Source organism: Sinohyriopsis cumingii, chromosome 6 (genome assembly GCF_028554795.1).
Source record: "Sinohyriopsis cumingii isolate HCF-2022 chromosome 6, ASM2855479v2, whole genome shotgun sequence".
Lineage (NCBI taxonomy): Eukaryota > Metazoa > Mollusca > Bivalvia > Unionida > Unionidae > Sinohyriopsis > Sinohyriopsis cumingii.
This window is the reverse complement of record NC_142966.1, coordinates 98,328,929-98,355,389: the sequence shown is the minus strand read 5'-3', so window position 1 is coordinate 98,355,389 and position 26,461 is coordinate 98,328,929. Positions and strand designations below refer to the sequence as shown.

The following is a 26,461-nucleotide window of genomic DNA, read 5'->3' as shown; positions in this document are numbered from 1 at the left end:
CTGTGGGAAGCAAAAACGATTATACTTAAATATAACTATTGCAATATTTAATTTGTATTCGTTCTATTTATATTTGCTAATATTGTCCTTCTTTAAAAACAGGAAGTAAATTAAAAGGACGTGTCTAAACTAGATACAATCGTATATTCGAGCTAGGCTGTTTATCAACTAGTTCTAAGAAGACCTTGATCGTCATGTATCTACAATGGAGACCCAGGTAGCTGTTCAGGCAGAATATTGTCTTCATGTATGTTTCTGGTGTAGGGGAGAATTAGGATTCCTAACTTTACAAAACTTTTACATTTGAATGATTTCTCGAGTAGACATTATTAAGTAAAAAATATCGCAAATTTGTTCACAAGAATGATTTTTGCAGATTGACCTACGATTCAGGAAGTAAATTAAACTCGAAAACGTGCACATCAGTTCGGTGATCAGACACAACCTTTCTGCTGTATTTAAGGCCCGGATATATCACTAAGGTAAGTATATTTTTTTTAAATCGTAATTTTATTCAGTTTCTTGTAAAGTACTTTAATGCTTTACTGGTTAAATTTTCATTTTCGAATTTCATCCGCCCCCCATCTCAACCCCCAACCCCTCTTGAAACTTGTGCACAGTGAACTTCTGCCTTCATCATTCTCCACTCTATGAAAGATATAACACATATCTCTGAGAAATCTGTACTGTAACTGCTGTCATTCATGGAATTCTCTTCTAAACACTTCAACCCGAATCCGGATATGGGTTGCGTGGTGGTTCCAGGTCCTGGAAACACCTCGTTTAAACAGTACAGACTCAACGTACATTTACTTGTCAATTGAAAGTTGACCATGGTTTTATCCTTGCGCACGTTCATTGGGTATTATGCTCACTTTGAGTAAATATACACATATACTTTGCTTTGGTGCTCTTTCGTGGAAATCTGGGCCCTTCTTTCCCAACCCCCAACACTTGACCTAGAACAATGTTTGAGCTGGCAATTTATGCTAAAGATATCGCCTCTGGCGCCAGGCGTTAAAAGGCTCTAAATTAGAAGTTAGATTTTTTAAATTTATTTTGTTGGTTACTTGGGGGTGTGATGTATTTTGCTCGCGGGAGTTGAGGATAGGGAAGGGGGGAGGTCAAAGTCATAACTTGCCTAGGGCGACAAAAACGTTTGTTCCGGTTCTGGATAGGAAAAATCATTTTCTCCGTACAAATTAAAAGTGTTAAACATTATAATTTTCAAGTATATATCCTTGTCATTTACCAAGCATATTCTATGTAATTATATGATTGGTTAATAGAAGGAAACAAATAAGTAGCTTAATATACAATTATACCGACAGAGAAAGGGTTAAACAACGAGACACTATTCAAAGATGCAGGCATGGCTGGATTAAAACCTTGTTCTTTGTATGTGTAATATTATTATAATTATAGCTATATTAGGCTATGAAACTGTTTAGACCATCATATGGTTTATGTTAACACATGTACTTTTATCCACGGCAACCATGAGGCTCCTATGTCGGGGGGAGGAGTGGGGGAAGAGTCTATTTCGTACACTTAGATATTGAACAATTTACAAGTAAATTTCTTTTCTGTGCTGTTTTATAGTTTGAGTATGACCACGTGACTTAAATATTATATATATATATATATATATATATATATATTAAACCATCATGAGTATATACGAGTAAATGTGAGTATATATTGTAAAATATACCGTGATATGTACTGCATAACTTCCAGTGTTTCCTTATTCGCATTGAACACTTTGGAAAGGAAATATTATAAAACTGCAGCATGGTTGCATATAATAATATATATCCTTTGATGAATAAACGAGCCGGGCAAAATCCATACCATCTTTAGATGTTTCTTTGTAGGACTCACGGTACTAATTCCACTCCAGTGGTAAACATATGGAAACACTATCATATTCAAAATTCAATAACTTAAAATTTATGGGTGCTGATAATGACACCTATAATTTTTCGTGCACATCTAACCTTGGTGCAAGCTTATGTGTGGAGAACACCATATGACCCGCGGCAATTTGTTTACATACATGTGCATGAAACACGTGTTATTGATTCTGCACCAAATGAATCAGGTGCTACTTTCAGTATTGAGTACTCCTGAGTCAAGCCTGTAAAAATGCTAAAATTGCATCAGTAGAAATTTGTCAACAGTTTTTTTTACATTACATATAGGATAAGCTCTCAAAAGATATTTTTCCTAAAATTTTAATTTTCATTATTAACCAATTATGGACCACAAAACCTGTAAATACTCTATTATTTCTTCACCCATTTCTAGACTGGTTCACAGTTCTTCCGTATAATTAGTACCGTGTGTCCTGTATGTGTAATATTATTATAATTATAGCTATATTAGGCTATGAAACTGTTTAGACCATCATATGGTTTATGTTAACACATGTACTTTTATCCACGGCAACCATGAGGCTCCTATGTCGGGGGGAGGAGTGGGGGAAGAGTCTATTTCGTACACTTAGATATTGAACAATTTACAAGTAAGTTTCTTTTCTGTGCTGTTTTATAGTTTGAGTATGACCACGTGACTTAAATATTGTAAATATGACTTAATGAAGTCGAATAGTTTGGTAGTTAAGTATGCGTTCCATATGTAAGTGATATAACGGAATATAATACAATGCGTTCACAAGACCAGACTCGTCCGCTAAAACATTGAATTCGTTAGCACACCTGGGACATAATTGATATCCACAAACTTACAGTTATCATATTTGAACTTTCAAAATAGAGGACACACCGGTGAGTTGTTGTCGTCGTGGGGTTTAACGCCATTTTTCAGCACACGATAGGCTATACATGGCGGCCAACCACCGACCCACGAGAAGCTAATGGCAAGCTTTCTCACATACCCATATTGGCCGAATCCGAGACTTGAAACCACGCAGACAGAGGTGAGATGGCAGTGATCCGTAACATAGAGCGCATTAGACAACTCGGGCCCCGACTCCGGAGAGTGAGTATAATATATATATATATATATATATATATATATATATATATATATATATATATATATATATATATATATATATATATATATATATATATTAAACCATCATGAGTATATACGAGTAAATGTGAGTATATATTGTAAAATATACCGTGATATGTACTGCATAACTTCCAGTGTTTCCTTATTCGCATTGAACACTTTGGAAAGGAAATATTATAAAACTGCAGCATGGTTGCATATAATAATATATATCCTTTGATGAATAAACGAGCCGGGCAAAATCCATACCATCTTTAGATGTTTATAAACCTGGCAGGCCGGAAATTTAAGGTCAGAGAGAGAGAGAGAGAGAGAGAGAGAGAGAGAGAGAACTAAGGGAATCGAATGTGTGGGGACAAGTGATGGTTATTTTACCGGCAGTAGACGGGGCTGAAATGTGATTATGATTATCGGAGCGCACCGAGAATAATTTCAAATTGTTCAAAACGGATAAATTTAACGATATTTAAAATGTCACAGTACTCGAACTAATTGTAGACTCTTGTTCATCTGAGTCGATAAGTATTTCCGAATCCACGAGACTGACAATGAATGTATATTTGGATTGCATGGCTAATTATGCTTGACCGCGAAATTACGATTGCGATAACGCATTCCGAGCGAAGCTGTAGTCGGGTCAGAGAACCAAGGTGATCTGGTGATGTTTGACAAACTCGACTATAATTCTTCCCCAGAAACAATGAAAGCACAGCACGAATGAAGAAATTTAGGAGGTAAGTTATCTTCATCCATATGATAAAAAATCATTCGAGCTTCATTAACGTTTAGAACTGTTGGAGCCCACTTGGAAGCTTTTTTCCATTTCTTTCGCAACGATATAGTGTGTGTTTATTTTGCATTTTGTAATTCATGCATATTCAGTTAACCATTTTCTAAATTTTGTCCTACTTTCCATGTATTACATGTTTCAGATACAAAACTCGAACTTTTACCTGTCCAGCGGTTTGAATTTGGAATTAAAAAATAACTTTTAATGTATTTTATCTTTAGAAGGCTGCAATTTCAACTGGTGGCTAAGATATTAATGTTGTCAAAAAATGGTGTGGGTGTGGGTGGGTTTTAAAAGTACTTGATATACATAGATGATTTTATGATGCCAAATAAGTGGAAGCTAAGTGCCTTTTTCAATGACACCTCGAAACAGCCAGTCTGATATGTGGCTTGGGAGATCATTGCTCCCACGACCCTTATATTATGAATCCGCCTCTCCACTACATGTGCAGCTGCCTTCTTCACCCACCCCCAACAAAAATTAAATTGTTGGTCACTATAGTCTGAATATACCTCCCGTTCGTTTGTACTCCCCTACATATTTACAAGAACGAAAAACATAGATGAGACAAAAAGAATGCACAGAACTTAGTTCATTCATCGATTTATAATTTCAAACCTTATTTTGACTGATTGAACCCCGGAGTTTGGGCTAATACCGCTATTGTCTACATGTTTCATACCAAACGGAAGTTTTCGGTCAGACCTTTTACCGCAATGAACCAAAACAAATCGGAGCAAGCAAAAATGCCGGAACAAAAAAGTAGATCATATTGGAACAGAGGTTCATAAAACCCAACAAATTATATTTCTGTTACTAATTATACTTTTGATTGCAATTACTTTTATAATGACGTTGGTTATTTTACTAATTTTTTATACTGTGATGCTAGAGTGGAAAAATACCAGAACAAAAATAGATATTACCGGAACAAATTATATATATTTATCAAGGTGTGTTTCTTATAAACATTGAACACTGAAAGCAAGATATCTGCGTGAATCAACATTCAGCAAATATCGGCTAGCATTAGAACGGTATAAGATGGCATGTTATGATATTTTAGATGGTGCTGATACGCTGTTGTTATTGATTAACAGCGCTGCTCATTTTCTCATACATGAAAAAGAAAACGCGATCTTATAACATAATCACGTTTGCTCAGCATGTCATCATTTAAGCAAAAAAGCACAAATTAATGTTTACGAATTGTAAATACATGACAGAAGTGATGAAATATGAAGAAATATACTTTGCTAGGCTACTATTGGCTTCATATGGAGACCGTATTTTAAGCTGGCATTTGGTAACCATGTTTTAGTTCTTAATTCATCGTTTGTCTCAGTGCACTATGGTATGTAAATTGGCAATCCGTACATCCAGTAAGCTGGAAAGAGCAATGATCCTCCAAACAGATGACTAGCTTCCTAGATTAGAACAGTCTACGGTATCTAGTTTGGATTCAAATGAAAGCAACTCTAACCTCGTGTACTGTCTGGTTGTTGTAGTTTGTGTTGGGTATGACGCCATTATTCAGCAGAAGATAAGCTATACACGGCGGCCAGTATTAATGGTGGAGGAAGAACGCGGAAAACCCACAGAAACAACCACCGACCAACGAGAAGCTACTGGCAAGCTTTCTCACATACCCACATTGGGAGAATCTTGTGTACGGTCTGGTGTAAATGCATTAGTCAACGTGTTTTACCAGTATCTTTCATTTAAAAAAAAGAATTATTGAATTTGATAAAGAAATTAAGGAAACATGAGTTCTTTTTGCACTTATATTTTCTTTTCGCAAGCCAATTTACAATACCGTAATACCCTCTGACTTGTCGCATGACCAAACTATCATGTACTTTCGTGTTTTGCAAATACATTAGTCATTGTGTTGTTATCTTTAATTGAAGAAAAAGAATGAATGAATTAAATAACTAAAGAAAATATGAGTTCTTTTTGCACGTATTTCTTCTTTTTGAGAAAAGTTCTTTTTGTACTTTAGTACTACCGCTTTTCAAATTCATTATTTCTTTTCGCTGTCCACAGTGCTTTAGATATTAGGAATTGTTTGTGACTGTCCGTTTGTCTATAAGTCATATGTTTGGTTTACAATTTCTGAAAAGGGCCATTCGCTTGGTATTGTTAAAGGGGTAATTTACCTAGTTTCATATTGATATTAAAGCTCAATCACGAAGTAATTTATAAAATTATATTTTCCTTGAAGAAACAAATATCATGGTCCTGTGGACAGTTTTATTATAAACTTATACTTGTTTCGAATAAATTATAACACATCTCACCAAACTACTTTTAAATTATTTATAATGAACGTATATGTCATATATCAAGAAAATAGCGAGTATCTTCAGCTATTTCACTATTTGTGTTCCGGTATTTTCGTTTTATTCCCTAATTTTCGGTCTGTTCTGGACCAGAAAATTATGGTGGAAAAGACATCATGCTCGTGAGGGACAGCTAAAAATCTTGCGCTAAAATCCGCTAGGATTTCCGAATCTGCCAAGATGGAATAACAACGCCACTGTCACATAAAATTAACGACAAACAATATGTTTAGATATTGTCATGATGGGCCGTTTGTGGTCTTTCACGCACATACATACTAACAGTTAATTCTCCCCTACACGTGTAACATAAATTACTGTCTTGGTCGGTTAGACAAAAACATATTGGAGACAACGACGGATTATGACAGCCTAAATAAACAGGATTACTTGAAGAGACTGGCACAATCAAATAGCCCGGCCTCACCTTTGGAAAAGAGCTGCAAAGAACATATATTTCTTGGCCTGCCCGTTGGATGTTTGCCCAGACGAGGTAAAACTACCGTCGAATGCGTCACAGACAGATTTACATAAATGTTCGACGTGATATTGACAAGGCCTGGCGATAAAGGACCACCACCACCAGATGGATCATTTATATATCGGTGTGGTCAACCGCCAGACGGTGGTGGTGATTCCAGCGCAGTTTTGATTGGGGCCCATATATGTCAATGGCGTAATCCATTGTCGATATTTCAATGGCGGCACTCAACGTTACCTTTTGTACTTTGATAGCGATCTTTGATTATGTTTCTATTATTGATTTAAATTATGCGCCCAAGTTATTTGTTAATTTGTTCGATTTGATACGATCCTGTTAAAAAGCAAAGGACTTCCCAGATTCGTCCTAGATTTTTTTTGTTTTGTCATGTTCTTGTCCTAGATGAATCGCTTATACAACCCAATGAGTACTTGGTCCAGAACGGTCATCAATATTAATGATTCCAGTTTCAACATGGTTTGGTCTTTCCGGTAACTGATCACGCATGAAAACACATTTGAAATTTCTGTTTATGTATAATTGCCAATCAGCACCAAGGAAATCAAAATTGGATATAGGAAGCTTTAACACACCGTCCCCAGGAGTCTCTGACCTTGACTGGAACACGTTCCTGGTAATCGTAGACCCCGTCCCTTTTTTTGAAGTCTTTAGTCATGTTACCTTTTTTAGTGCCATGCCTGCAGCTGTTCCAACCTCAACAAGTTCAGTTGCTCTTGCAACATATTGATTCGAAGAGGAAATTATTGCTGTTATCGGCACTAGAAGCGGAAATATACCACCGGTGTTTGCTGTATCGCAGATGGCATTTGCGGAAAGACCAAATAGTACGCCAGTTTTTATATATTGGCATCATTGTAGTGTTGAGCTAACTTTCATTCGGCGACGTTTTAAAGGACCTTGCAACGCCGGTGATTTTAGAGATATTTTTCCTCAAAATTATTCTTTGACGCCGATTGCAACATTTTACTCTAACCAGGTATCCAAGTTAAGTTGACGTGATTATATGACGTTATTACATTATGAATTATCTAATTACATGGATGGGAAACACATTTTTTCCACGGGCGGATAAATGATTCTCATTCGTTCACCAATAACTTCTTCAAACACCATTGTTTCGTCCGATAGTATAACAGCGATTGCTCTGTAACCATCAGTAGCTATTACGTGTACGTCAGTGACAATGTCGAAGCAAATCCAGATTTTGATACGAAAAGTAATAAATACAACGTCGAGAAATTCCGATAATTTATCTGCAGGCCGGATTTGACATTCTGATCAAGCCTCATAAATCTCACCAGACCTTGAAAAGCTCTTGCAACGTTGTTTTGGTCAAAATTCAATAATATGTCTTTGGATGACTATTGATGTCAATTTATCGTCAGCGACATTGAATATGTTATTAATCCATCAAATAACATTGGGTTTGGTCTCTGATCTTTAGATCTGGTGGCACGCTCAAATGCAACACATATCTGTTATGGTTCTGAAATTCCCTGCTGTGTTGCGATCTGCCATGTAAATGTTCCTGCTTTGCCTAGAGCTGTGTCTGTGGCCATTCTTAGCAACGACTACGTTAATTTTACCAGCACTACACCTATCGATCCCAGTATGCTAGATATCGTTTTCTGTGGACCTTCGAACCAGTGCAACCTTATGTTTAGCTTATGTTTGTTACCATTATCTTAGAAAATAATAAGGTTGGAATAAATCATTCATAAAAATTCATAAATGCATGATGTATTTTTCATTTTTTACTTAAAGTCTAAATCATGATTTATATTTTTTATTTACAGTTGTGAAACATGTCACGTTAGGTGTGTTTGGATCTGAGCCATGAAGAGAAAGAAGCCCTTAACGATGAAACTTAGGAATACATTTAAAGTCGGGAACTAACATATGTGGGATGAATATAAGTTGGAGGAATATTCAAGAGCAGTACCAATCTCCCTAACCCCCCAAAAAACAGAAAAAAATGATGTCAGAGCATCTTCGAAGGCTGAGCACAGTTATTCTGTCATTGCAACGTTCCAAGAGAGGACAGTGGCTCTATTATTTGCACAATATAACATGATTCAGGAAGAAATATAGACCATACAAATATTGAGATACTTTCAAGTGTGGAGCTTAATAATCAAATATCACTCTTTTCAATAATTTTACAATGTACTGACTTATAATCATTACTTTTGTAATATTACCATCTTAATATGAATCTGATGTATGTTCAAAACTCGCTGTCTCATTACAGTATGAAGAGAAAACATAATGTGGCAACAAAATGCACTTCTTGTGTATTCCATACCCTTGAAAAACTATAATTTATATCGATAAAAGTGACTGGTTTAGAAGCCAACCTACTAATTCAAATTAGCGAATCAACTGGTTTGAAATCCAGGTTATGTCACACGTATGTCACCGGAAGAACTTATGGGATGGTTTGTTGTCCATTGTCCATCTATCAACACTAGTTTATTATTAACATGGTGTTTTCATTGAGATATTACTTATGTCTTATTGATCTGAAATAAAAGGGTGCCAATCTTGCATCAAGACTATCTTTGTTTCACCTTCTGAACTGAAGATTATAAAAATATGGGCTTTTACCCAAAGTCTTTAAATGATGCCTTGTCAGTATCGAATTTTTACGACAGGGTTTATTAGTTTTTTGTTGGACCACAATGAAAATGGTGCATATCTGATATAGATTTTAGTCACTATGGGCGTCATTTTAAATTTTTGTTATTGCTACTTCACCGTAAATGTTTTGTCATAGCAAAAGACATCGTATACTGCAGAGTTGGTCGCAAACGAAATGGTGTCAATCTTACCACCAAGGTGGCCATCTTGAAAATCTTTGGTTGTGCTTAAGAGTATCATTGATGTTTTGTACACGCAGCAGTTAAACGAAGAATTTACTTAATTCCACATTATTGGAAATTATTTTGGATCAGAAGAGTATCATCCTTTCAAGAAACTCTAGGTTTCTCGTATCTTCTCAAAATTTGAACATCTCAATTTGATTAGATTCATACCATGTTAGCCAAAACTTCAAATGAAAAACGTATATTGCTTAGGAATAATACGGTTCTTTCAACTTATCTCTTTGCATATGTACCCACTACCTAATTCCCCCTGCGGGTCCGGGATTGTAGAATTGGCCCTACATTCCTCGCTGCGTGTCGTGAGAGGTGACCAAGTAGAGGCAACCTGTTTGCCATGGCTTGCGTCCTGTGTCGGGAAGGAAAGGATCCTGATAGTTAAGCAGAGGCTTTCCGATACAATACACTACTTTGGCCTCTACGTTTTCTAGATGGGTAGTCGGTATGGTCCCGGTTTCGACACATCGGCTGGTCAAACCGAGTCTTAGGAAGTCTTTATTTACTGCTAATCTTTTTCATATTTCTCTTTATATCTCTCTTGATACAACTGTTGCCCTATAGTCTACTCCTTTTGCTTTCCCCTTCACAAGTCTTAGAAGACTTTCTTGAAGGCTGTGGCTTAACGAGTCCATCCGGAGATAATTTTACCAACCCTGGAAGTCAGTGACTTCAGTGTTCAATCATAGATAATTTTATCAACTGAGTATAGCATATGTGTATCCTGGCACCTGAAAAGTGTCCCCTTGTTGGGCTCCCTTGTGGGCGTGGAGTATGGGGGCTGACTTTTAAATAAACCAACAAAATCAACATAAACGTGCCAAAACTGGATCTGACTTAGATGACGAATTGTGTAGTGTGGAGACATTTCCACGCTTCATTGTCATACCGTCGAAAGATGCCACAAAACTGCTTGCCGCACCATCTCCATTTGTCCAAAAAACATGATCACATGATCCATTAGCACACCAAAAAGTGTCTAAAAGTTGAAATGGGGCTGCCTTCTTTTTGAGCGTGAGCGGCGAGGTCAAACAGAAAATATCAAGATAAATCAAAACTTTCTTCGATATCCCAGTGACCTCATACGCTCACACCTAACTCAATACGTCCAAAGGCGTGATTCACAGTCGTGACTTCTCTGGAGTCAGTGACACAGATATCATTGAAGGAATGAAAAAAAAACGAAGGTGTTAGTGCATTCCATAGAATACGTATCAAACGTAATAACAATTTGCAGGTCACCAACACCATTGTATTCACCTTCAAGAAACCAACAGTACCCAGAGTGGTCAAAGTTGACTTCTTGCAAGTGAAGGTCGAGATCTACATACCTAACCTCCTTCGATGCTATAAATGTCAAACATATGGCCATCACGAAGACCGCTGCTCAAAATGCCAAATATATGGTCGATGCAGAGACCATTCTCATCAGGAATCTCATTGCAGAGCAGTTCAGCATTGTGTCAACTGTAGGAAGGAGCACCACGCCGATTCCAAGGATTGTGAAACTTGGAAACCGGACAAGGAAATACATAGGGTAGAGTATACATTTAACATTCCATATCCAGAAGCCAGGTAACTTTTAAAGGCCCAAACAGCCCATCCTGGACAATCCTTCTCCACTCTAGTGAATAACTATTCCAAAACAACGAAGGACGCTCAAACACATTTACCCGATTCGACACCAAGCTCTAACACCCCACATTACCAAGTACAGCAAAATCTCGGCATCTACTCAGAGAACCTTCAATAATACGCCACTACCAAAATCACCAAAGAATAAAAACAAATCTCAATGACATAGGCAGCAAAAGGGGTCAGATGACCCCATCAAACTCTATAACAGGTTTGGAGACACTGAGAGCATGGATGCAGAAGAAACTGCTCCATGCGCTCAAGGTAGCTCCAGACCTACCATAAAATAATTCACCCCCGTACTTCCTCCAGAGAAATAACCACAATCTTCAATTTAAATTTATTACGATGAAAACTAACATATAATTGAACTGTAGAGGACATAAAGCCAACTTCAATGATATTCTCCTGTTTTAAACCAAACATGATCCTGCAGTACAATGCCTTCAGTAAATGTTCTTGAAAGGTACGGATAACATCACACTTAAAAACTGCTCCCTGTTTAACATCCACTCCCAAAATGTTAACAAGACTTCAGAAGGAGTTTCTGTTCTTGTGAGCAATAGAGACCCTCATACATCATCCATTTAAACACACATTTGCAAGCTATTGCTCTAAGCGTCACCCTACATCGACTGATTACCTTTTGTTATATTTACATACCACCAAAACACCAGCCTAGTACCAAATGAATTAGACAATCGTGTTCAACAACATTCTGCACCCTTTGTTTTACTCATAGAGTTTAATGTCCATAATATGTTATGGGGATCAAATCACATAAGTGACAGAGGCCACAAAGTAGAAGACTTCATCTCTAGACATAATATGTGTCTGTATAACACCAACTCACCGACATCATTACACACATGAATGGGTACATACACACATATCGATTTGACAATTTATTTTCTTCCCATAGCTGCTTTTGGATTATGAATGGAAAGTCGCTTAAGACTTTCATAGCAATGATCACGTCACAAGGTAACTTGAAAATGTCAGCTCTACTACTGATAAAGCAACTTCACAATGGCATATTCAGAAGGTCGACTGGGCTAAGATAGAAACACTCTTTAACACTAGGCTGAATGAGGATACAGTGTTCAACCTTTATAACCCTATTCAACAACTTACTTCTATTTTAATAGAGATTGCAGTGAAATCCATTCCCAAGTCCTCACCGAACTGTAAAAGAACCCCAAAATCTTGGGTCACTATTGAATGTAAGGAAGTCATTAGACAACACAGAGAATCATTGAAAATATTAATCATCCGACGCCCGAAATTTTATGTAGATACCGTATTATCCGGACCAACGCTTGCCGTACAATCATGGAAGAAATATGTTTCTTCTTTAAACCATCGTTTCTCTATTATGAAACGTGGGGAAACTATCCGCAACAAACCACGGAAAGAGAAAACACAATTTTCTCCGTCATGTGAAGCTAAAAATTTTTTTTTCTTCTAAACGTGACATAGCAAATATTCTTGCTGACAGTTTCTCTAAACATTCCTCATCATATAAGTATTCAGAAGCCTTCCAAAGATTAAAATATCAAAAAGAAAAGTCACGCTTAAAATTCATATCGAATTACTCGGAAGGTTATAACCAACTGTTCTCACTATTGGAGCTTATGGAGGCATTAGACAAGGCCCATGATACATCAGCTGGGCCTGACGAAATACATTACCAACTTTTAAAATACCTTCCAGAATCATCTTTAACATCTCTTTTGAAACTCTTCAACGATTTTTGGATTATTGGTAATGTACCAAAGATTTGGAAAGAAGCAATATTAATACCAGTTCCCAAACCAGATAAAGATAGCGCAGATCCTACCAGCTATGGACCCATTGACCTGACAAGCTGTGTATGCAAAACAATGGAACGAAAAATCAATTATCGGCTTGATTGGTACTTGGAAACTAAAAATCTAATATCTCCTTTCCAAAGTGGCCTTTTTATGGCAGTAACACCAATGACCATCTGGTTCGACTTGAAACTATTATTCTCAACGCATTTATCAAGAACGAACATTTAGTAGCGGTTTTCTTTGATTTAGAAAAGGCTTATGACACGACATAGAAGTACGGGATATTAAATGACATGCACGATCTGGGTCTAAAAGGTCGATTGCCCTCTTTCATATCAAACGTTTGCTTAGCCAGAGAATTCAAGGTACATGTGGGCTCTACTCTCTCAGATTTGAACAAGCAGGAGATAGATGTGCCCAAGGGCAGTATTCTATCTGTAACGCTTTTCAACATCAAAATCAATAGCATCACCAAGTGTTTGACTCCTGGTATGGATTGCTCGTTAAACGTTGATGATTTGCTAATATGTTATTGAACAAAGCACATGCATACAACTAAAAGACAACTACAACAAAATCTTAACAATAGTCAAAATTGTTCCAGTACTAACGGTTTCAATTATTCGAAATCCAAAGCGGTATGTATGCATTTTTGTCAGTTAAAAGACATCATGATGAACCTAAACTCACGCTAGACGGAACACCTATTCCAGTTGTTTTCAGGTATCATCTTTGACAGAAAACTGACTTTATTCCAGATCTAAAGAACTTGAAAGCTAAATGCTTGAACTCTCTAGATCTACTCAAAGTAGTAGCACACATTGTCTGGGGTGTTGATATAAACGTCATCATCAATTTATATAGAACGTTTATCCGCTCCAAACTGGACTATGTTTGCGATGTTTATGGTTCAGTTAGGAAGTCATATTTGACGATGCTTGACCTAATTCATCATCAAGGAATATGAATAGCTCTGGGAGCATTTAAGACATCCCCGTGTGAAAGTTGGTATTAAAGGTAATGAAAAAGCAGATCACGCTGCTAAAATGGCCCTAACTCAAGAACCATCTGATTGTATAATACCGTATACTGATTTTAAACCTAGTATCAATGAGAATTGACGTCAGAGATGACAGGCATCATGGAATCAAGCATTGAGTAATAATCTTCACGCCATCAAGCCAAACCTAGAGGAATGGACTCCTTCCTATATAATCATTCGTAGGGAGGAGGTAGTCATTGCAAGAATTCGAATTGGTCATACGCATATAGCCCACTCCCACATACTAAAAGGGGAAGACCCACCACAGTGCGTTTCTTGCAATGAACTGTTCACCGTTAAGCACTTTATGATATTGTGTTTCGACCTGCAACCTACCTACTTTTTGATACAATAAACATCATTTCTATTGTGAAATTCCTGAAAGAAGTAAATATTTATTCTAAGCTATATCTTGTATGACATCACCTAGAGCATTTATGTAATGTATATATCATCCCTTTTTTCAATACCTTTTCATCTGTCTTCATCAACATACACCATTTACATCTCCCGTTGATCGGGAAACTTTATATTTTTACCGTTACCATCTTATCGTTGCAATTTTAGTTAACTGGTTTTGATATCGCTGGTTGATATGAAACATTTTGTAATTTTCAAACGATCGTACAAATAGCCTTTTGTATGGCGCTACATAGACTAACAGTGCTGATGCGCCGTTACAGTTCAATCAATCAATCAATCAATCAATCAATCAATCAATCAATCGCCCCACTACATAATGAAATAGGTACCATGACTTACATTCAATTTTAGAAACATCATTGGAATATGTGAAAATTCAGATGGTCCCACAGCAAGGCCAATTTCTGCAGCATAACATTCTGAGTATAGCTTCAGTTGTAATAAGCTTGTTGATTGATTTTAAATGAAATAGGAGTTCAAATTAGGCAGGGAATTTATCCACATTTCCCATCCTTCCTAACAAGTATTGACATTTAACCTGTACACACCTATTTAGGATATAAATAACATCCTATTAAAATATTCTGTGGTAATTGTGTTCAAATGATTTTTCATTCAAATACTTGCTAAATTTAATCATTTTAATGGCGTTAATTTTGTATTTATTTTATTTTGTTTATTCTGACAAATGGATTACAAAAAATGTATCTGCATAAATGCAATTGTTATATCTTCCAGTTATGGAGCAATATTCATCTGTGTGGAATTCTTGTATGTCTGGATGCAAGTAAGTTATTTAATAAAATGCTATGACCCGATGTCATTTCATATATAATTATACACATCAAAATATTTTATTCGTCTTTGTTGATGGCCTGCACTTTGAGTAAAGGAAAAGCTTATTGATATTGGGGCTGAAAGTCAAGGTAACTGTTAAAGATTAAAAATGTTTCCTGCAACTAACGGCGGATTTGAAAAACACATTATATTTACTAGTATTTGGTGATTAGAGGTCATGTTCATCGTTAGGGAAGAAACAGCTAGCATTCAGAAAAGATCACAGTGAAATTCTAGAAAATTTGGCCTATCACATGTTTGATAAAAATTGGGATTATACAAAAAGAATTATATATTGAAAAATATTGCATGCCTGATAATGTGACTGAACATTTGGTTTTTCATCCTATATTGTCACTGAAAGTGAATATATATCCATGTCGTCGAATTTAGGCATGATTGTGTCGGGATATCAATGGGAAAATAACTGCATCACATGTCCTGCATGTGCTTGCGTCGGTAGTGTTATCCAAAGTTACTTTTATACATACCAGAAGTCTAGGGTACGCATTGATAGGAAAGTCTCCAAACGTATCATTTACAGGCTTAGAAGTTCTAAAAATGAATGCAATACTTCGGATCCATATGTTGCAATTCTGGTTCATTTGGTTATCAATTACAAATGAATCTGGTGCTGTTTTTGGTTTTCGTGACTTTCTATTTCCAGACGACACGTTCACAGAGGTGTCTTGTTGTCTCTAATCTTTTCTACATATAGTCAGGGTAGTTCGTCTATACTTTCTCCTTCTTCAGTTCCATTTGATATCTTAGAATCGCGTTTGGGGTGGGTAGCAAAGGTCAATGACAATGTAAACATCTTTGTCTAACATCAAGGATCGGGCTGGAAACTGTCTTTGCTCGAAAGAAACGTTTTACTATCAAAGCATATGTTCCCAAGTCAACATGCAGAATTGATTGCTCAACCGGACGTAACTACGGGTTTAGTGTCAAAAGTACCATGAAGTACATCAGTGTAATTATCTAGTCTGATTTCTAATTGTAGAAGCATACATAACACGAAAACTCCAAAAGGTATATTTTCTTTGATAAATTAATCATTGAGATCCTTGTTTGGGAAGAAGATAATACGTGCATTAATATGCTTGTGTGTGTGTGTGTCTGTGTGTGTGTGTGTGTGTGTGTGTGTGTGTGTGTGTATGTGTGTGTGTGTGTGTTTGTGTGTGTGTGTGTGTGTGTTTGTGACCACGGCTGATTTGAAAACCACTTTTTATTCGCAAAACTATTCATGGTGTTTAGAGTTAGTATGCAGAAAAGAACATAATGAAATTTGAGAAAAGTTTGCATACCACGTTTGATTAGAAAGGGATTGCACAGCTAGAAATTTCCGTTGAAAATGTTGCATGCCTCAGAATACGTATTGCTTGTATCCGCTTCATTGCGTTTCTATTTCCAGAGGAGACTTTCTTTTAGGAGCCCATTACTCTTTATCCATTTCAAAATATAATCAGTGTATTTCCTTCTTCACTCGCTTTTTCTATCATTCCATTTTATATCACTGACTAGCCTTTTGAATATAGCTGGATTAGAATGTATGCATTTGGTAAGATCCGGCAGTCATGAAAGTTTTATTTCACTTAAATGTAATGATCTTATGATTTGATTTATTTCTCAAGGTACTATGTATACATTTGTTAGACATAAACATTATGTACAGTCACATATTAGGTTAGACGTGATGCCTATATAACTGGTTCAAAATGAGGAATTTCGCTTCATTTGTATACGTCAGCGTGAGTATCTATCAATATATAATGCATTTTATAAACATGCATGTGTATCAAGTGAGGAATAAAGTGAGGTCGAGATAAAAAAAAATAAGGACTTGTCCAATTGAATACCTAAAATAATCCATTCAGAGTATTTCATCAGCGTGTATTTAGAGAATTTAACTACTGTCTAAAATGTTTGTATTGTCATACATTACCTTGTGGAATATAGTGTTTTGCTTTGTTAAGAAAATACTTTCGAAATTATTCAGCCTATTGGTGCATAGTTACATTCTAATTTAGGAAAACACACATAAATTACAGAACTATTATGGAACATCTTTAGCATATAAATACATATACATATATCTCCTTCTACCAATCTATATGAAAAAAAACAAAGCATTCTAATGCGATTTTGTATTTGCTTGAGTTGCGTTTTCCATGGCATCTAACATTAAGAGCGAACATTGGCAGTTGATACACACAATAAAATGTTGCAAATTATAATGCATCCATATTCTGCATTGTCTAGATAAATATTTCTTCAGAAAAAGCTTAATTATAATAATTATGTTTGTATAAAGTAATGAGCCATTTCTTTTGCATCACACAATACGCTTCGACGTATGAGCCTTACCAAAGTCAGATTTAAATATTATTGAAATTACAGCGGCAATAGTGGAAGTGTCCATACTGTTAACTCTCAATTTATTGTCATACCCAACTATTATCAGGTCCGTGCAGAAAGAGACGCCTGTAGAAAAGAATACAACAGAAGGTTCTGACCTGGAAGATTCAGACGGCAGAGAAAGGTATTGATCTAACCCCATTCAAATCTGTACAATCATATCAAACACGCATGCTCTATGTATACAAAGTTTTTAATTATTATAACCCATTCATATGCGGTGAGTAAATACGTTCTGAATTTTATTAGTGGGTTGGGAAAACCATTGACAATAATGCATACTGGACAGGTTACATATTAGGATGGCTGACTCTGAAGAGTGAGGAATTAAACCGAGTTCATTATTTGTTCTGACTCCAAACTGTACAATCACACATAATGCGCTATATGTGTGCATACATCATTTTCGATTAATGTCGTCCATTTTTATGCTTGGAGAAGGTATGCTTTGTCGTTTGGGTTGGGTAGCAAAGGCAAATGACAAAGTATACTTCTTTGTCTGACATCAAAGATCGGGTTGGAAACTGTCCTTGTTCGAACGAAACGTTTTATTATTAAAGTAATATTTCCCCAGCCCCAGGCAGAACTATCTCCTGAACAGGATATAACTACATATTCAGTATCCGAAACCGGGAAAACATTAAGGTATTTATCTTGTCTGATTTCAAATTGTAGAAGCACACATCACTTGAAAGTCCAGATATATTTTTTCTTTGATACAATAATCATTGAGATCATAGTTTGGAAAGAAGTTAATATGTGCGTGTGTTAGTCTGTTTGTTTGTTTGTGTGCGTCTGCGTGTGTGTGTGTGTGATTTGTGACTACGGTGGATTTAAAAGAGACTTTGTTCTAATTGTAAAAACTAATGCCTGGTGATTTGAGGTGACATTCTTCGTGAGAGAATGGTAGCTATCAATGAGGAATGGTCAACACGAAATTCGAGAAAATTCGGCCTATCACATCTATAATTAGGACGGGATTGACAAACAAGGAATTGAAGATTAAAAAGTGTTTCAGGCAAAGGATGCTTGCTGGTTGTTTATGCTTTCCTGTTTTTCTATTTCCAGGGGTGTCGTTTGTTTAGGAGTCCAGTGCTCTTTATTTGTTTCTAGATGTAGTCCGTGTAGTTCCTTTTACACTTTTAGATATTTCCATTTGATATAACTGACTCGTGTTTATAAAGTAGCTTTATATATTTGGTCAGTTCCGCCAGTCATGAAAGTTTTATTTTACTTTAATATAATGACGTTATGATTTTATTTTGTCTCCAGACAAACTGTAATTCATTAACAGACATAAACAATATGTACAGTTGCATATAAGGCTAGCTGTCAAGCATTTATAACTAGCTAAATGTTTCTACAGAAAAAGCTTGATTATCAGAATTATGTTTGCATGAAGTAATGAACTATTTCGTTTGCTTCAAAACTACGATTGGACTTAGATGATTTACCTAAGTCAGATTTAAATAGTATTGAAATTGAAGCGGCAATGGAATGGGTAACTGTTCATATTGTTTTCGATCAATTTATTGTCATACCAAATTGTATCAGGTCCCAGCAGAAAGAATCTCCTTTTAATTAGAATACAGCAGAAAGTTCTGACCTGGAAGATTCAGAAGGCAGATAAAGGTAATCATCAAGCCTGATTCCAATCTGTACAATCACACATAACACACGGACTCTATGTAGATAATATTTTTGAATATTATAACCCTTTCATCTGCATTGAGTAAGTACTCTCTGAATTTTATTAGTGGGTTGGGAATACCACTGACAAAAATGCATGCTGGACAGGTTACATCTTAGGATGGCTGACTCTGATGATCGGGAAGTACACCAAGTTCATTATCTGGTCTGACTCCAAACTGTATAATCACACATAATGCGCTGTCTGTATATATTCTTTTAAATTAATGTAATCCATTTGTATGCATGGAGTAAGTACGCTTTGTCGATTTGGTTAGGTTACAAAGGTCAATGACAAAGTATTCTTATTTGCCTAATATCAAAGATCGGGTTGGAAACTGTCCTTGATTTAAACAAATTTTATCCAGCCAATACGCAGATTTGTTTGCTGAACATGACATAACTACGTATTCAGTGTCACAATTGCCTGGAAATAAATCAAGCTATATATCTTGTCTGATTTCAAATTGTTAAAGCACATATAACACGAAATTTATCAAGATGGCCGCTATCGCTTAACCGGCTTGAAACATATGTTTCTTCATCTCCTTGTTTGGGTAACGATTTCAATCAGAATTTTTCCCAGATGTCTTGCTCCTCTACTACACCTTATTTTGTTATTGAAGAAAACGCCATCACGTAATACTCGCCATCAACCTGTTCATGGTATGATCGACCCGCATTAATTGCTTAAAATGAGAACTCCTTGGTTCTCTGGGACTACATTCATCATTAATTAAATGTAAACAGAAGCGAGAAAGGAAAAGTCGTTTCAAACTGGCCAGCGAAGAACAGGAAGAAGAATTCCAGTTGTCTCCCTTACGCCCTTTCCGGCTCAGCATCTAAAATTTCGACCGTTAATTTAGATAATCTAATTCAAATCCTTATTAAATCGTCAACCATTCTGTCAACTAGCCAATATATATACCTCTGCATCTTGCATTGTTCAATGCCTAATTAGTAGGACCATATGAATAGTTATTTTTATCAACAATGAGAATATCGACGTTTTTTCCTGACAGAAACATGACTAAAGAGATAGGGCGATGAGCACAAGTGCGCGTATCTGATACCTACCAGGTACACCATTAAGTCGTTCCCCCAAAACTCCCTGCGGTGGTGGAAGGGTTGTCATCTCAAAGAACTCCATGATCAAACGTTTTAACCACACTACAACTCTCAATTTCGACCAGACATCGTTTGAAATAGTCCAAACCACATTCACACTGGAATAAAAATCAGTCTATTTTTCTCCCTCTACCGCCCTCATCCTAGTAGAAAACACAAGATGACGGAATCTCTCTTTTTGGAGCAGTTTCCGAATCATATGATGTAGTATGGAAGTTCGTTAGATAGCAACCTGATTATTTTTGGAGATTTAAACTTTGACTTTGTCTCCCGGAAACCTAAACACATAAACACTCCTATATTCCATAAATGTTTTCAACCTCAAACAGTCAGTTAACCGACCCATCCATAAACATGGTCACATTTTAGACTGGATTCTTCATGCACCTGATGATAATATTCTACGTTCCTTCCTGGTATCCCACGAACTTGCATCAGATTACCACTGCATTATATGCCATCTTCACGTATCAGTCCCTATCCCTCCACCTTTATCTGCTACTAAGAGAAACCTCCGTATGATACATAAAACCAAACTAGTGCATGACATCCAAGCACACCTTACAACTTGCTTACCTGCTACAGCAGAATAACTCGATAATTGTCTGCGTTCATTGCTCAACAAACGTGCCGCAGCCACCAAGTGCAGAGTATCAGTTCAACAGTGTTCTCCATGGTATTGCAGTGTTTTGAACCAGCTTCGTACTGCTAAAAGAGACCGCCGTAAAGCTTCGCGGCTTTGGCTTTCCACTAGCGTCACTATTCATAAGCGAATCTATGAAACCGCTAAGAAGGTCACAAATATAGTCCATGCAACGAAATCAGCCCACTACAGTACTAAGATCATGGAAAGTTCGAGCTGCAAAGAGCTCTTCAAGATTACTAACAAGCTAATGTCAGGGAACAAATGTGCACCACTTCTATCTACCTTCTCTCTAGTCGACTTTCCGGACCTGTTTGCAAATGTCTTCCGTGACTAAGTACAAACCATTAGAGATAAGCTAGAAAACACAATTTCAGTTGACTCGAAGTCACCATATAGTTGGGATACATAATTTCAGCGGCAACCATTAGCAGCATTTGAACCTGTCTCTATGGATTTAGTGCGTACACTCGTGAGGAAGAGTGCATCAACGTCATCGAACTCACGTGAACTTGATCCAATTCCATGATCACTGCTGCTTGATTACTTTGATCCAGTATTGCCTTAACTAACTGATGGTATTAATACCTCTCTATCGTCCTGGGAATTCCCATCATTTTTCAAATCTGCCATTGTAAAGCCTCTGCTGAAGAAACCATCACTCAACCATAACTATTTAAAGAACTACCGCCCAATTCCTAATTCCATTCATATCGAAACTCTTAGAATAGGTTGTTCCATCCTAGCTTGTATCTCATCCGCATTCAAACAGACTTCTTAGCAATGTACAATCTGCATATGGTCCTTGCCACTTTACTGAACCTAGTCTTCTAAAAGTAGCTAATGACATTCTCTCTGCTTTATATAGCGGAAAGATTACAGTCCTTACCCTTCTTGATTTGTCTGCAGCATTGTACACAATAGGCCATGATATATTACTTCACCGTCTCCAGCATGTATTTGACATTCATGATACAGCCTTACTGAGGTTCGATTCCTACTTGGTCAAATTACACAAATTTTGTCTGCAAATGTAATAAACTCGAGCCCAGTTAATATATGTTGTGGTGATATAAAGGGGTCTGTTCTTGGACATGTTCTCTTCATGCTATACTCTCAGCCGCCCTCAAGTGTCATAGATCATCATCCAGTGTCTCACCAATTGTACCCTGACGACACCCAGACATACAAATCTAGCCACCCAACTGAAGTTGATTCTACCATCCAAGGTGTTGAGAGGTGCATTTCTGATGTTAAATTATGGATGACATGTAACAAGCTGCAGATGAATGATAATAAAACTGAGGCCATTTTGATCATAACACAAAGACTTTCTCAGTCACATTATGTACCTCAAACAATAAATATCTCAGCTCCTCTCGCGAATATCTTACAGTTGATTACTCTAAAACACTTGTGTTCATTCATACATTCAAGACTGGACTATTGTAACTGAGTTGTATCTGGTTCATCTCAGTATCTACTCCAGAAACTTCAAAAAGTTCAAAACGTAGCTGCTTGAATCATACTTAGAGTACCACGAACAGAGCACACCTTCCCGATGCTCTGTACCCTACACTGCCTATCCATTCAATCCAGAATCAAACACAACATTTGTTGCCTCTGCTACGTTTCACTAACGGACTCCAGTCCACCATATCTATCCGACCTCACTCATGTTTACACACCAGCAAGACACTTACTTACGCTCCTCTTCTGACAATAGTATACTCATTATCCCCACTACGAAAACGAATTCAAATCGGGAACGTTATTTTGCATACCAGGGCCCAGCAACGTGAAATGAATAGCACACTGAACTTAGACACAAAGACACGGTGATCCCATTCAAGAGTGCTCTTAAAACTCACTTATTTCGACTGCAAGAACAAACTTAAATACCTAATAATGTTTCCTACCTAAATATTTTCAGCATGATTTGTATGATGATTTAATTTTGTAATAATATTGTTATCTATGTTTCATGTTATAAGTGTTGTCTAATGTTGTAAAGTGCTTAGAGCTTCTAAAGATTAGGCGCTATGCAAAGTCATCATCATTATTATTCTATATGTTTTCTTTGATAATACAATCATTGAGAGAATTGTTTGGAAAGAAGATAGTATATCCAGTTATTTTATTTGTGTTGAGAACAACTTTATATTTGCAAAACTATTACCTGGTATTAGAGGTCATCTTCCTCGTATTGGGAATGATAGCTATCATTCAGAAGGAGAGCTAGTGAAATTTGAGAAAAGTTGGCCTATCACATATTCGATTAGATTGGTATTGCAAAACAAGAAATTTCCAATGAAAATCTTTCATGCCACAGAATGCTTGTTTCTAGTTTATGCTTTCCTGCTTATATATTTCCAGAGGGTCGTTCATTTAGTAGTCCAGTATACTTTATTACTTTCTAGTTGAAGTCCGTTTAATTCCTTCTACACTGTCTTTTTCTATATTTAAACTTGAGATCACTAACTCGCGTTTAGAATAGTTCGATTAGAATTTATGCATTTGGTCACATCCGGCAGTCATGACCTTTTTATTACCTTAATGTATTGAACTTATGCTATGATTTTTTTCTGCAATACTTTAACAGACATAAACATTATGTACAAATACGTATTAGGATAGATTTCAAACCTATATAATTGACCAAATCTTTCTTCAGAAAAAGCTTTATTTTAGAATTATGTTTGCATGAAGAAATGCACCATTTCATTTGCTTCAAACATAAGCATGGACTTGTAAGCTTTACCTAAGTCAGATTTAAATATCATTGAAAGTGAAGCGGCAATGGATTGAGAAATTGTTCATGTTGTCAACGATCAATGTATTGTCCTATCCAGCTATTATCAGGTCCCATGAGAAAGAGTCGCCTGTTAAAAAGAATACAGCAGAAGGTTTAGTATATTATAACCAGTTCATATACATTGAGTACGTACGTTCTTAATTTTATGAATGGGTTGGGAAGACCACTGACAAAAATGCATATCGGACAGGTTACAGCTTTGGATGACTGACTCTGAAGGGTCAGGAGGTACACCAAGTTCATTATCTGGTATGACTCCAAACTGTACAATGACACAAAATGCGCTAACTGTGTGCATATATACTTTTCGATTAATGCATTCCATTTTTTAGCATGGAGTTATTACGCTTTGTCGTTTGGGTTGTGTTGCAAAGGCCAATGACAAACTATACTTAGTTGTATATCATCAAATATCGGGTAGGAAACTGTCCTTGTTTGAAAGAAACGTTTTATTATCAAAGTCAATTTTCCCTAGCCCACACACGGAACTGTTTGTTGAAGTGGACATAACTACATATTCATTGTCAAAAGTACCAGGATATACATTAATATATTTATAGTGTCTGATTTCAAATTGAAGAAGCACACATAACACGAATGTCCCGATATCTATTTTCTTTGATGAAATGATCAATGAGATCATAGTTTTGAAAGAAGATAATATGTGCGCTGGTATTTTTGTGTTTGTCTTCCTACGTCAGATTTGAAAGTCGCGTTTTATATTTGCAAATATATTAGAGATCAACGTCCTCTTCAGGTGATTGGTAGCTATCATTGAAAAAAGAACAAAGTGAAATTCGAGAAAGGTTTGCCTATCACATGTTTGATTAGAATGGGATTACAAAACAATAATTTTACGATGAATATTTTTTCATGCCAGTGAATGCTTGTTGCTTGTTTATGCTTTCCTGCTTTTGTATTTCCGGAGGCTTCGTTCATTTAGGAGTCCGGTGTACTTTATTCTTTCTAGATGTAGTACGTGTAGTTCCATCTACACTCTCTTATTTTATATGTTTATTTGATATCACTGACTCGCTTTTAGAATACAACTAGGTTAGACTTCATGCATTTTGTCAGATCCGGCAGTTGCAAAAAAAAGTTGGTATACTTTAACATAATGATGTTATGATTTGATATATTTCTCAAATTGTAGTACTTTAACAGACATAACAGGCTTGCTGTCAAACCTTTATAACTACCGGAATGTTTTTTTTTTCAGAAAAAGCTTGATCGTTAGAAATATGTTTTCATGAAGTAATGAACTATTTCGTTTTCGTCACAAAATATGATTGGACTTATGATCTTTACGTAAGTCAGATTTATATATTTATGAAAGTGAAGCGGCAATGAAATGGGAAAAAGTTCATATTGTTAACTATCAATTTATTGTCATACCCAAATGTTGATCAGGTCCCAGCAGAAGGAGACGACTGCTGAAATGAATACAGCAGAAGGTTCTGACCTGGAAGATTCAAAAGACAGAGAGAGGTAATCATCTATCCTGATTCCAATCTGTACAATCACACATAACACACAACTCTATGTTGATAAAGTTTTTGAATATTAAAACCCATTCATGTGCATTGATTAAGTATGCTCTGAATGTTATTAGCGGGTTGGGAAGTTCACTGATACAAATGCATGTTTGACACGCTACAAAGTGGGATGGCTGACTCTGAAGAGTCAGGAAGTACACCAAGATCATTATCTGGTCTGACTCCCAACTGTACAATCACTCAAAATTCGCTATGTGCATATATTATATTCTATTAATGTAATCCATATTTTAGCACTGAATAATAAGTACGCTTTGTTTTTCTGGTTGTTTTGCAAGGGTCAATGACAAAGTATTCTTCTTTGCCTAATATCAAAGATCTAGTTGGAATCTGTCCTTGTTCCAAGGAAACCTTTTATTTTCAAAGCCAATTGACCCCAGTCCACACACAGCGCTGCGTGCTGTACATGCCATAACTACGTATTCAGTATCAAAAGTGCCAAGAAATACATCAAGTATCATCATCTTGTCTGATTTCAAATTATAGGAGCACACATAGCTCGAAAGTCCCGTATATACTTTCTTTGATAAAGTAATCACTGAGATCATTAATCGGATAGAAGATAATATGCGCGTTGGTATGTTTGTGGGTCTATCTGACTACGGTGGATTTGAAAGCCACTTTGTTATATTTGCTAAACTATTATCTGGTGATTAGAGGTAATTTTCCTCGTCAGCGGAATGGTAGCTATCATTGAGAAAAGAACAAAGTGAAATTCTAGAAAAGTTGGCCTATCACTTGTTTGCTTGGAATGGGATTTCAAAACAAGAATTTTCGGATAAACTTTTTCATGCCAAAGAATGTTTGTTGTTTGTTTATCTTTTCCTGCTTTTTATTTCCAGAAGTGTCGTTCATTTAGGAATCCAGTGTTATTTATTCTTTTCTAGTTGTAGTCTGTGTAGT

General features: G+C 36.4%; 1 protein-coding gene across 1 annotated transcript in view; it reads left to right on the top strand.

The window, feature by feature from the left end:
* The first annotated feature begins 213 nt into the window (after positions 1–213).
* LOC149797526 (uncharacterized) overlaps positions 214–26,461 on the top strand; it is a 194,012-nt gene continuing 167,764 nt past the window's right edge. The window contains exons 1-4 of the mRNA XM_089960770.1: positions 214–482; positions 15,211–15,259; positions 17,774–17,851; positions 25,413–25,490. Coding sequence (XP_089816896.1) covers positions 15,213–15,259; positions 17,774–17,851; positions 25,413–25,490 — 203 coding nt within the window. The 5' untranslated portion in view covers positions 214–482; positions 15,211–15,212. The remainder of the gene's footprint in view (positions 483–15,210; positions 15,260–17,773; positions 17,852–25,412; positions 25,491–26,461) is intronic.